Source organism: Eretmochelys imbricata, chromosome 8 (genome assembly GCF_965152235.1).
Source record: "Eretmochelys imbricata isolate rEreImb1 chromosome 8, rEreImb1.hap1, whole genome shotgun sequence".
Lineage (NCBI taxonomy): Eukaryota > Metazoa > Chordata > Testudines > Cheloniidae > Eretmochelys > Eretmochelys imbricata.
The window spans coordinates 49,177,673-49,191,709 of NC_135579.1; the positions used below are offsets into that span (position 1 = coordinate 49,177,673).

At 42.1% G+C, this 14,037-nt stretch overlaps 1 protein-coding gene across 5 annotated transcripts in view; it reads left to right on the forward strand.

Moving 5' to 3' along the window:
* Nucleotides 1-14,037, forward strand: part of RABGAP1L (RAB GTPase activating protein 1 like) — a 560,046-nt gene that overhangs the window by 97,222 nt on the left and 448,787 nt on the right. For all 5 annotated transcript variants that reach the window (XM_077824229.1, XM_077824232.1, XM_077824228.1 and 2 more), the window contains 2 exons: nt 1,048-1,208; nt 2,571-2,681. In XM_077824229.1, coding sequence (XP_077680355.1) covers nt 1,048-1,208; nt 2,571-2,681 — 272 coding nt within the window. The remainder of the gene's footprint in view (nt 1-1,047; nt 1,209-2,570; nt 2,682-14,037) is intronic.

Genomic DNA, 14,037 nt, shown 5'->3' on the forward strand with positions numbered 1-14,037 from the left:
TAATGGGGAGATTTGGGAGATAATCCTTCGCTCCTGCTTGAAATCTGGGTTGAGATTACCAATGAGATAGTGTGCTTGGGCCTTGGAGTTATAACGGAACGTCTTATATCCCTCAGTAGGGATTCCTCTTGATGGTTAAAGAAGAGCATTGGGACATTTGAAAGAGCAGACTTCTGCTTTCCTTGAGTTAATGATGATCAGCACAGTATTGGGTCTTGAGGGTGGAGATGGTAAAAAGAAAAAAGTAAAGCGAATGTGAAGTTTAGGATCTGGCAGGTACAAACAATAAACTGGACAGATTTTTAAATGTAAAATTAATTACAATAACAAAATCTGCAGGTCATTTAGCAACAAAATTACATTCATGAACTGCGTAGACCAGTGGTTTTTCAACCTTTTTTTATTTGTGGACTTCTAATTTTTGAATAAAGGTGTGGATCCCTTTGGAAATTCAACCTGCGGTCCACAGATCCCTACCATAGTAGTCTTAAGTTGAAAACGGACTGAATAGAACTCAACCATAAATGTCTCACATGCTCAGCAGGTCATTTGACGCAGCAGGAGAAAGGGTGCTAAACTTTTGTTTTTTATGGTAATGACAACACTTCGGGGTTTGACCTGTAGGTGGGGGATTCACATACTTTTGATCAGAAAAATGGAATGACTTTTCTGGGATCTGAAACTTTATTTTCATAGTCACCTTTCATGGACCCGTTAGACATTGTCTGCAGACCACAAGTTGAAAATCACTTGTCTAGGTGAAACTTGCTGACTTAATAATAATTTTTGAGATATTGCATCAGAGATGAACACACTTCTGTAACACTAAAACTATGGTATCTCAACACGTATTCTTATTAAACACTTGAATTGAGCGGGGGAGAAGGAGAGAAGAAGGGCAAAATTATTTTTTTAAGAATTTCAAAAATATGCTTGCTGAGAAATGATTCCTTGAGGGAATACATCACAACTGTGTATGTTCTCCATAGGCAGATGAACGGATGGCGTCGGTGCTCTTACTCTTTTTTTTCCCCCTCCCTTTTTCAGGTCAGCAGAATTTTATATAGTTTCTCAACAGCATTCAGACGGTCTTCCAAACAAGCTTCAGACCATGTTAAAGACACTGTTCTTCCTACCCCAGATAGTGATGTGTTCACTTTCAGTGTCTCCTTAGAGGTCAAAGAAGATGATGGTAAAGGAAATTTTAGGTAATTTGAAAAATGGAGAAAAATTAGAAGTCTCCATAAGACATGTGCAGCTGTTTTGAGGGATGTGTGGCTAACCAGCATTTAGAGAAGAAACTAGTTTTGGTTTACTTTTTGCTGTATGCTATTTTGTTTGTTTGAGGTTTTTGCTTTGTTTGTCTTAAATACATTTTTTTGTAGAAGCCTAACCTGATTCAAAAATAAAAAGCAGTATAGAAAAACAATATTAATCAAGTTCTGTAACTTTCAAATTCTAGTTCTTGGTGTACATACTCAAGTGTGCCTATGGAACTTGGAAAGATAATTGAGGCCTAGCTTGCTGAAAATTTGTACCAGTGTTTTCTGGGGTTTCTTTCAGTAGAGTAAATTAACTCTTTTGAGTTTTCATAAGCCAATAAATTTGAATCAGTGTGTTGAGGGTACAGGAGAAAATCTTGGAAAAATGTCTTGAAGCATTGTGGAGGTGGGAAAGGAAGCACATTTCAATAAGCATGAGCACCCTTCTCTTAACACACAGTGTTCTTTGGGTATGATTTACGACGTACAGATATGTGAGAATTTTGAATAGAAAGGGGTAGCAATGGGAATTTTTGTTTTGTGTAACACTTGTTTCTGCTTTTATATTTTGCATGGTGCCCAACTATAGGCACCTAATATTCTCATACTGTAACTTAAGATAGCTACTGATTGAGAAGCAGTCTTAAACTGTAGTAGATAAATATGCACCACATAATAGCTGTAAACATGAAAATGAAACATACAGAAATTTAGGCCCCTGCGGGTGGGGCAAAGATTCCTCTTGTTCAGTACCAAGCTATTAATTTGCTGATGATAGACGAATAAAGGGGAAGAGGAGATATTGAATGATTGCAGACATGGGTGGCACTGGTGGAACTAAGTGGGTGGCTATCACTAGAGCTCTGTGGTTTTTCACAAATGTGAAATAACACAACATAAAATGAAATAAAACAAAAAATCTACCCCATGTTGGTGGCTCCTGCTGCTCATGTCCCATGGGTTAGCCAGGCCAAACCCCAGCAGCTCTGCAACCCTGTGTACCAGGTCATAACTGTTGGAGTGGGGAGCCATGCCCAGCTCCATGGGACAGATGGCACCACTGTGGGGTGAATGCAGGGTGACCTCACTCTGCAACACCCCTCCCGGAGCCTCCCACTCCCTTGCGGGGCAGGCCCAGACACCCTTCCCCCTGGGCCTCCCACAATAAAATAAAATAAAATGAAATGCCCTAAAAATAAAAGGAAAATAATTTTATGAGGCTCTAGCTATCACCACATCATATTTCTAATAGTTATTCACCTATATTGTGCTATATGTGTGCTAAAGGAACTAATTCTTTCTTTTTAGCCCTGTACCAAAGGACAGAGAGAGATTTTATTTCAAACTGAAACAGGGAATTGAGAAGAAAGTTGTGATCACAGTCCAGCAACTGTCAAACAAAGAATTGGCCATTGAAAGGTAAGCATGATATAAAGTAAAACAGGTTAAGTATAAGAAAATGTTCTCTAATGTGCTTATCATCGTCCTCACAAAATACCTGTGATTCAGTGGAACTGAATACATTGTGCGCTAATAATACATACATACTAAATTCAGACTTGGAGCTCTAATGAGCTAACTTGTGTGTATTACCAAGTGTTTCTTCTTAAATATCCAAAGGAATAGAAAAATATAGGTTAATTGGTTACTAGTGTCCAAACACCTTATAGCTCATCTATCACTTCTGGAATTATTTCAGTGTTAAGACCTGTGTTCACTACTACTATGAGGTGAATCCAACCAGTGTTGGCTCAGCACAGGATCAAATACTTGGAGCTACAGTTGATTTGAGGCCCATTTTATTTTATTCTTTAAATCTGCATGTTGGTTGAAGATTTGGCCACTTACTTTGGTACCTAAGGGAAGGGGGCAGATATTTTCTGAAAATCTCTCTCATAATAATCAGGGTTTTTCGTTCTGCTTCACTTCTTGGTCGCATTTTTGGGTTTGCCTACAATTCTTGTTGTTTATGCACTTTAACTGCTTTTGATGTTGCTTAATGTGTCAAATATGTGGGACAAAATGTAGTACATCCGTTGTAGCCTTTTGTGTCTAGTATGTTCCTGTTGAAATGCTGGCAGCCATATCTGCTAAAGCCACATTTGCTATACTAACATCTTAAAAATAGAAACAGTGGAGAGTTAATGTCTCACTGGATTGCTAGTGGGACATGAATCTGTTTTCAATACCTTAATTTCAGATCCAGCAAACTCTGAGTTGGCATTAATGCCCTGATGCCCATTAATTTAAATTCTTGAATCTGTAGGTTTTCCATTTTGTTTTTTTCCGTGGAGGTCTCCTTCTGTTCAGATCTGGCCAAAGTTTCTTAAAGCTTCTGTCTCATTCTTTCTGTTCCCAAGGATTGTTTTGCTTTGTTCTTGGTTAAAGGTTTGATTACTGCACAAAGTATGTATTGGTGTTTAAATGCTGGTGCTGCTTTTTTGACTTAAAGAAATCCAGATTCCTGATCAACTTTTTAGTTTTCTGTTCCATTTCTTCTGATTCCTGTTTCTATGCAACTGTAACAGGTGTGAAGACTGCCAATTTGTGGTTTGATTCTAAATTAGTCTTAGAAAGTTTTTATTCTTTTCAGCTTTAACTTTTACAAGAACATGTCTCCTGCTGGATGGCTAGGCCCATCTTCCTCCAGTTTTGTCTGGACTATAATGTCTGCGCAAAGTCCTATGATCCTCCTCCGTTCATACAAGTTTAGATTCTTGAATTTGTAACTTATCTTCTAATTTTATAACTTTTAGTGAATGTTTAATAAAATTATTTAGGAAATAATATGCACTGAATGTTTTCAAGTAATGGTATAATTAGTAGAGCTGTCAAGGGATGAAAAAATTAATCGTGATTAATTTCACTGTTAAACAATAGAACACAATTTATTTAAATATTTTTGGATGTTTTCTACATTTTCAACTATATTAATTTCATTAGAACACAGAATACAAAGTGTACAGTGCTCCCTTTATATTATTTTTGATTGCAAGTATTTGCACTGTAAAAAAACAAAAGGAACAGTATTTTTCAATTCACTTAATACAAGTACTTTTAGTGCAATCTCTTTATCATGACCATTAGACTTACAAATGTAGAATTATATACAAAAAATAACTGCATGCAAAAATAAAACAATGTGAAATTTTACAGCCTGCAAGTCCACTCAGTCCTACTTCTTGTTCAGCTAATCACTCAGACAAACAAGTTGGTTTATATTTGCAGGAGATAATTCTGCCACTTCTTATTTACAATGAAAGTGAGAATAGGCATTTGCATGGTACTGTTGTTGCAGGCATTGCAAGATATTTATGTGCCAGATGTGCTGAAGATTCATGTATCCCATCATGCTTCAACCACCATACCAGAGGACATGCGTCCATGTGGATGATGGCTTCTGCTCGATAACAATCTGAAGCAGTGCAGACCGACACATGTTCATTTTCATTATCTGAGTCAGATGCTGTCAAGGCTAATTCCCCACCCTAGCATGGGTAGTTGAATCAGCCCCATTCTTTTATCTCTGACAGGACGAAAACATTTGACAATTGCTTATCTGTGGATGTCAAGGCTAATTCCCCACTCTGGCACTTTGAGTGCCGAAGGTGGGGGCCCACAAGGATTCTAAAAATTAATACTGGCCACTCCAGGCTTGTATTAAACTCCCAAGATTACAGCTTTTCTCTGACCTTGGATTGGTAGATGCTGCCACCACGCAAGTGCAGAACCCCTTTGAGAACCCAAGAAGGCATACTTGGGAATTCCTTCCTGTGGAGTACCCTCAAACCGTTTCACCTCCCCCTCCCCTTTTGGGGAAGAGTGGAGAAAGGAGGGGGGAAAAAAGGGAAATCAGCTGTTGCCACGAGCTAATTAAACAACATGTGCACAAACCTTTTAAGACACAAAAATCTAATTCTGTTCTTAAAAAAGGTAAATTTTATTTAAAAAATAAAAAGTGGGGGGAGGGAGAGAATACATCTGGGAACTCAGGCTATTGCTAGATTTTAAAAGAGCAATTACAGGGATTAAGCACCAAAAATAGCTTCCTTGAGGTCCAGTTTAAAGTTTACAAGCAAAACAAAAGCACTTGGGGTTAGCACAGAGGAATCCACAAGCCATAAAGAAATAAAAGGGATAAACCTAATCGCATCTTCCTAGACATTTCCTGATCTACTTACATAACTGGGTCTTTAAAGGAGTAGTTTCTAGGTATGATACTGATGATTTTTCATACCTGCCCCAAGCTTTTTACAGCATAGCTCTGCTCTGTCTGCCTCTCCCCAGGAGAACAAGAGACCGACAAAAAGGGGAGTCGTTTTTCAAGTTTTGAAAGTTCTAGCCTTCCCATTGTCTCTTTTGGCCAGGTGTCCACTCACTTCCTTTTACCTATGCATAGCAGTGAGACCTTTTAACCCTTTACAGGTAGAGCAATTAGAGAACAGCTACTAAGAGGGATTTCATAGCTACTGGCTGGCTGGGTGCCCATAAAAGGGAGGTACTCCCTGCCCCCTCCCCCCCCTTTCATTTATCACAGTTGCCACCAGCAGAAGGTTGATTTTTTTTTTTTTTTTTTTGGTGGTTCAGGTTCTGTAGTTTCTGCATCGGCGTGTTACTTTTTTTTAAGACTCCTGAAAGCATATTCCACACCTTGTCCCTCTCAGATTTTGGACAGTACTTCAGATTCTTAAGTTTTGGGTCGAGTGCTGTAGCTATCTTTAGAAATCTCACATTGGTACCTTCTTTATATTTTGTGAAATCTGCAGTGAAAGTGTTCTTAAAATGAACGACATGTGCTCTGTCATCATGCGAGACTGCAATAACATGAAATATATGGCAGAATGCGGGTAAAACATAGCTGGGGACATACAGTTCTCCCCCAAGGAGTTCAGTCACAAATTTAATGCATTATTTTTTTAATGAGCGTCATCAGCGTGGAAGCATGTCCATTGGAATGGTGATTGTAGACTCTGAAGTTTGTTTTGTTTTTGAGTGCAGTTGTGTTACAAATGTAGATTTTTAAAAAAAATGTTAAGTTGCACTTTCACGGCAAAGAGATTGCACTACAGTCCTTGAATGAGGTAAATTGAAAAATACTATTTCTTTTGTTTATCATTTTTACAGTGCCAATATTAGTAATAAAAAATAATATACACTTTGATTTCAGTTGCAACACAGAATACAATATGTATGAAAATGTAGAAAAACATCCAAAATATTTAATCAATTTCAATTGGTATTCTATTGTTTAACACTGTGATTAAAACTGCAATTAATCACAATTAATTTTTTTGAGTTAAGCACGTGAGTTAACTGCGATTAATTGACAGGCCTAATAATTAGTAATATGTAGAAGTAAGCAGAAGTATTGTATAAAAATATTTGACAGGACTCTTAGGTGCAAAAACTCTCTCTTCTTTGGAAACTGAAAGTTTTTGTGTGATTGATCCACATTTGGTGTGCTTATGCCCCGTGTGTGTGAGATTAGATTCTTTTGGCCACCAATGTCTGGTTTTGGTGTGCCTGCATGCTATGTTTTCTTGCACTCCTCTTTCTTCGCCTGAAGGCATAAAGAGTAGAGTGGTCCAATAGTCCTTCCATTCCATCTTACCACCTGTGGCAATGAGACAGAATCCTTACACTATCTGCTTGCTTCCCTGTGCACTAGTGTTAGTAGGTACTAGTATTTGTTAATTAGTTACTAGTGTTAGTCTTTTTATCAGTTGCCACAAGCACCAACCTTTTAGTCAGACATTTAGTTTATAGGGAGGACCACCATATACAGGGTCTCTGGCAATATGATAAAAGCAAAATCCCTGGAGTTCAAAACCTGTCCTCTTTGTGTGAAGCTTCAGTAGGTGCATGTGTGCTGCAAAACACAAAATCTCCCCCTCCCACACACGGCAGCAAGTCTCAGAGCCTCTGTCAACTGACTCTGGCTTGTGAGGCTTGTGCTACATGGCTAAAAGTAGCAGTGTAGATATTCCCACACAGACTCTGAGACCCACCCTCCTTGCTGGGTTTCAGAGCCTGAGCTCCAGCCTGAGAGGGAATGTCTAAACTGCTATTTTTAGCCCTGAAATGTGAGCCTTGCAAACCTGAGTCAGTTAGACTCAGGCTTTGAGACTTGCTGCTGCAGGGTTTTTATTTATTTATTTTGCAGTGTAGATGTACCTGTTCCTCTTTTGTTTAGGAGAGGGACACATTCGTAAGTGATTGTTCAATATATTTCTCCTTCTCTAAATGGACTCAAAAAGCTAGAGTCCCACCTAAAATTGCTGCTCCTGGAGTGCTATGTACAAGCAACTGTGGACGCTAAAAGAAAGGATTCAGAGTAACAGCCGTGTTAGTCTGTATTCACAAAAAGAAAAGGAGTACTTGTGGCACCTTAGAGACTAACCAATTTATTTGAGCATGAGCTTTCGTGAGCTACAGCTCACTTCATCAGATGCATACCGTGGAAACTGCAGAAGACATTATATACACACAGAGACCATGAAACAATACCTCCTCCCGCCCCACTGTCCTGCTGGTAATAGCTTATCTAAAGTGATCATCAAGTTGGGCCATTTCCAGCACAAATCCAGGTTTTCTCACCCTCCGCCCCCCCCCCCCCCAAACTCACTCTCCTGCTGGTAATAGCCCATCCAAAGTGACCACTCTCTTCACAATGTGTATGATAATCAAGGTGGGCCATTTCCTGCACAAATCCAGGTTCTCTCACTCCCTCACCCCCCTCCAAAAGCCACACACACAAACTCACTCTCCTGAAAAGAAAGGATGTAGCTTGACCTTAGTCCTCCTGTCAGTTCCTCCTCATGAGTGCCACAGTGAGTTGAGATTCCACTTGAGCTCCTGTGTTACAGTGACTAAGAGGGTCCCGTTCTCTGCCTCCATTTTGGTGTCTATGACCTCAGAGAAGGGTCGGAAGGAGCACCGCTCCAGATATGAACTAAGGTGGAAGTCACCCTCTGCTGCTGATTCTTACATCTCAACTTGCTAGGCACCAGTGTCTGATTTGTCTCTGGCTCAACAATCAAAAGGCAGCCAACTGCCTGACAAATGTGACCTTGTGCCAACTGTAACCTTGTTTGATGTGTTTCCAATTAACAGTTTAAACATAAGGAATAAAACCATACTGAACTCTTTAAGGGTTGAGCCTCCAGGGTAGTTACAGATAATTTAATTTAGTGGAGGACTGTGACTGACACAATGAGTGATCGAATTAAAGGCATTATTTAATTTAAAAAATTACATAAAGCAAACAGGAATTACAATATAACTATATGCTGCGTTTATATTCCCATTCCAAGAATAAATGGTGCATTCTGGGATGATCAGTCCCTGGATGAGAAGAACTGGTGTTTAGTCTCTTTTTTTTTTTTTTTTTTTTTTTAACAGCACCTTGATGGTGGATGAGCATGCAAATCTAAAATTAGAATAATACCTTTTTATAATAAATTATAACAACACCCCTCCTATTAAGCCTACCTTGTACCATATCTGTATTTCGGCTACCACATTAAATCTTTCATACCCGAAAACTCAAATACCTTCTACTTCATTATTAGTTATTAATATCAAACATCATTCTAATTACTATTTGCATCATTGCAAATTCTGTGGTTACCAATATTCCAAAACATCCAAAAATTCCCCTACAACACTTGCTAAACCCAGTTAAAACAAAAACATATTTACTACATGACCCAAGGTTATGCCTTGTCGCTTCTATTAATATCACTATTCACTCATGCTAACAACATAACATAACTTTAGCTAGTGTGACTCCTGCTCCTGACTTGCATTTCAACATATTTTGAGTTAGCCTGATCTACACCATGAAACCCATGGATTGAGCTTGCTGTGGCACAGTCACCTTAGAAGAGGGGTGGCCAACCTGAGCCTGAGAAGAAGCCAGAATTTATCAATGTATGTTGCCAAAGAGCCACAGTAATACGTCAGCAGGCCCCAATCAGTTCTCCCCGCGCCTCCCGCCCACCGGCAGCCCCGCCGATCAGCGCCGCCTCCTCCCTCCTTGCACCTCCCAATCAGCTGTTTTGTGGTGTGCAGGAGGCTCAGAGGGGGAGGAGTGAGGTCATAGCAGGCTCAGGGGAGGGGATGGGAAGGAGTGGAGTCGGGGCAGGGCCTGTAGCAGAGCCGGGGGTTGAGCAGTGAGCACCCCGTCACATTGGAAAGTTGGCGCCTGTAGCTCCAGCCCCGGAGTCGGTGCCTAGACACGGAGCCGCATATTAACCTCTGAAGAGCCACATGTGGCTCCGGAGCGGCACGTTGGCCACCCTTGCCTTAGAACTTTGCCCATTGGTGCTGTCTCTAGAGCATATATGGACCCCAAATGATTTAGCTGTGGGCCTGATTCAAGATCACCTTCACTGGATAGGTTGGTGATGGTGCTGGCAAGACCACTTGTCACTGAGACCTTAATATTGCAGACAAACAAAGTATTGATGGCATTGCTTCAGTCCCCTACTTGAAATGAGGGGACGTGAGAGCATCCTTGTAACTACTGAAAAGGCAACCCCACCTTTGTAGGAGGCTTACTGCTTTTCATCCTACCCACTGGTTCACATTATGGGCTCATTTCCCATTCTCCCTCCTCCCCTCTATGGGGATCAGAGTGGAATTTCGGGATAGGCTCCAGGGACTGCTCTTTCAGTAGGAAAAGGTGTGCATCTCAGAGAACAGGCTCCCTGGTATCCTCTTGTCCTCTAATCCAGCATTCATATACCTATCAACCATTGCCTACTGGGTAGCCTATCCCAGAAAACCATTAGCTAATTGTCCCTCTTTCTAGGTCTAGATCACCCTTCTCTCAAAAGACAGCATAGAACTTTCCAGCCAGGTCAGTTATTGCAGCAGAAGGAGGAGAGCTCTTTCTCAACACTGGACACTAGATGTCTTCCTCCCACCAACAAATTTGCCAACACCATTGAGAGTCTATCAGAACCTCCTACAAATCTTCTCCTTCCCCTTTTGGCAACTATCTCTTTTTTGGAAGCTTGGAATGGGATCACCTCAGACCAGTTTGTCCTAGACATTGTCAGCAAAAGGTACTGCTTTCAATTCCAATCCTTTTCTACCTCTCACCCTCCTTCAGGGGCACCCTTTCACATGACACTGTTGAAACAAGAGTTGGACTCCATCTACTGCTTGCAGCAGTGCAGAGGCAGGGCATTTAATTCCCATTACTTTCTCATTCCAAAGAAGGAAAGTAGTATGGCATCCCATATCTGGACTTCCAGCATCTCAACAGGTTCATCTGGCATTTCAGGTTCAGGATGGTGATTCTGGCCTCCATAATTCTCTTGTTAGATTCTCAAGACTGGCTCACATCTCTCAACTTTCAAGATGCCCATTTTCACATGTTAATGCTTCTGGCCCTCATGAAATTTCTCCAGTTCCTAGTAGGAAGATCTCATGACTGGTACACTCTCATCACTGTCCTGCCCTTTGGTCTTTCCACAGGACTGGGGGCATTCAGAATGCTTGGCAGTCCTGGCATCTCATCTAATCAAACAGGTAATCCAGTTCTACCCATAGCTCGACTGACTGACTGATCTGAGGAAGATCACCCCAACACCAACTCGATTTAGGTGACCCTTACAACTGTTATCATACTGGGCCTCAAAGTCGGCAGAGAAAAAGCTACACTTTCACCTACTCAAAGCATACAGTTTGTAGGAGCTGTGTTAAGTTCCAAGTCAGCTAAAGCTTACCTTACACAAGTTTACAAACAAAGGTGGACCTTGTCAACTAACTTCAAGCACCCAAAAACATCAGTGAGAGCATGCCTCAGACTTCAGGGACACATGGTTTCCTGGACCTTTGTGATGCATCTTGCCTAGGGTTGCCAGGTGTCCAGTTTTCGACCAGAATGCGTCAGCTCTGGTCAGCACCATGGCCAATGGGAGCTGGAGGGACGGTGTCTGCGGGCAAGAGCAGTATGCAGAGCCTCCTGGCCTCCCTACCTAGGAGCTGGACCTGCTGCTGGCCGCTTCCGGGGCGTAGCGTGGTGCCAGGACAGGCAGGGAGCCTGCCTTAGCCCCACTGCGCCGCTGACCGGGAGCCGCCTGAGGTAAGCCCGTGCCCCAACCCCCTGCCCTACCCCTGAGCCCTCCCTAAAGCCAGAGCCCCCTCCTGCACCCCAAACCCTCATCCCTAGCCCAACCCAGAGCCCAAAGCCCCTCCTGCACCCCAACCTCCTGCCTCAACCCTCAGTCCCCTCCCGCACTCCGAATCCCTCGGCCCCACCCTGCAACCTGGAGCCCCTTCCTATACCCCCAAACCCCTCATCCCCAGCTCCACTCCAGAGCCCACACCCCCAGCTGGAGCCCTCACCCCCTCCTACACCCCAACTCTCTGCCCCACCCTGGAGCCCCCTCCCACACCCTGAACCCCTCATTTCTGGCCCCACCCTGGAGCCCGCACCCCCAACCCTTCCAGCCCAGAGAAAGTGAGCGAGGGTCAGGGAAAGTGAGCTACTGAGGGAGGGGAAATGTAGTGAGTGGGGAAGGGGTGGGGCAGGGCCTTGGGGAAGGGATGGGGTAGGGTGTTCAGTTTTGTGAGTTTAGAAAGTTGGCAACCCTAATCTTGCCAGACTTCTACACTCCTTACAAGAGCAGTTGACGTCAGTGTATCTACCCAGCAGACACCACATGGACACGATCTTCGCAGTCCCATAAAAAGTTCTCTCCTCATTACGTTGATGGAAAGACCTTCAGATATGCAACAGAATACGCTCTTCTTCACCTTTACTTAGAGAGAGACTGGTGACTGATACCTTCACTCAGGGATGGGTAGTCATCTAGATCACCTTAAAACTCAAAGCTTATGGTCCCCTCAAGAAGTTTGTCTGCATGTAAACATCCTGGAACTCCGTCATCTGCCTGGCACGCGTGGCGGTTTCTACCTTTACTCCAGGGATTCACAGGTCAGGTGCTGACAGACAACATCCTGCCTACGGATTATGTCAGTAGACATGGAGGATTCTGGTCCTCTCGACTCTGTCAGGAAGCCATTTGGCTCTTGATTTTGTATGTTGATCACCCTATCATGCCTGGTCCCCACATCTTCCAAGGATTGAGAACTTGCTAGTAGATTACTTCAGCAGACAGTTCTCGGACAACCATAGGTGGTCAGTCAAGGACATAGTGTTTCGGAGTGTCTTCTGCAAATGAGGATAGCCATAATTAGATCATTTGCTCCAGTCCGGGCTCTCTGTCAGATGGCTTTCTTGTCCCCTGGACACTGGGACCCATGTATACCTTCTACCAACCATCTCAATAATACAGAGGGTCTAGAGGAAACTGAGGCAAGATGCTGGATCAATGATCACGATGGCCTCAGCATGGGCCAAACACTTGCCTATGACCTAATTAATTCATCTCCCAGTTTTCTTCCCCAAGCATTACTCAACTGCAGGGGATTGCCATTATACCTTAAGGTCAGAATCATTCATGAACACACCTAAACTGCTGGTAGCCTTTGCTGATAGAATATTGCCTGATCTTAATCTTCACAGAGATGATAAAAATGAGTCTCCAAGTGTATAAGAACATACTGGGAGCAAACCAAGTTACAGCCACCTAGAGCACAGGGTTTAGAGCCTCTGCTGCCTGTTAGAAGAATGTTGTCCTTTCTGAGTAACAGCCGTGTTAGTCTGTATTCGCAAAAAGAAAAGGAGTACTTGTGGCACCTTAGAGACTAACCAGTTTATTTGAGCATGAGCTTTCGTGAGCTACAGCTCACTTCATCGGAGTGCTCACGAAAGCTCATGCTCAAATAAATTGGTTAGTCTCTAAGGTGCCACAAGTACTCCTTTTCTTTTTGTCCTTCTTTCTGAAATTTGTAGAGCAGCTACATGGAACTTCGTCCACATATTTGCAAGACACTGTACTTTGGTAGAAACTTCCAGATTAGATGCTCATTTTTGGTAGGTCTGTCCTGCAGTCATTGTTTAAATAGAATAGCTATTATCTACCTCCTAGCACACAGATACTGCTTGTTAGTAAACAAGAATGAAATCCACATGGAAGTCAGTTTTCAAGATGTGTTGTCCGCATGGACTCCATGACCCACCCTCCTTCTCTGCTACTATGGAGTCCTACTCCTTTGGGATTCTGCACTGGTGGGGAAACAGAAGGGTGGTTGGACCTGCTATGCCCTTGATATCCTTGGAATGGGGGTGTGGGGTGAGACCATCTAGGGCACAGGAATGGGCTCTGTTGGCCAGTTTCATTTCATGCATATATGCACCAAGAGTGGAATTAATATGAGTAATACATCTGAAAGAACCAGTTACTGTAAGGTAAGTAACTGTTCTTTCATAATATAAAATACTAACTGTCCTTAACTACAGTGGTGATGGGGGTGGTTGTTATGGTATAATGGGGAAGTTCCTTCTGAATAGTAGCATTAAAAATATTAACATAAAAAATCCACCAGGTGGCAGTCTTACCAAAAGAATTCAGATACACTTTCAAGTCTCTCATATAGTGAAAAAGTTGAGGAAAGTATTATATTCTAATCAGTGATTAGTAGGAGAAAGTACCTTGAAATGATCGAGATACTCACCAGAAAAAAATAATTAAAAAGAACTTGAAAAAGACATGTATCTTTCTCTTTCACTTCCAGTTTTGTCATAAAATGGAAATTTAACACTTTAGACAGTTAAAATATAATAAAAAATATTACCTTTAAACACAATTGTGTGATTTTCTGTATCCTGAAACTCCATTCCTACTCTTCGGGAGCT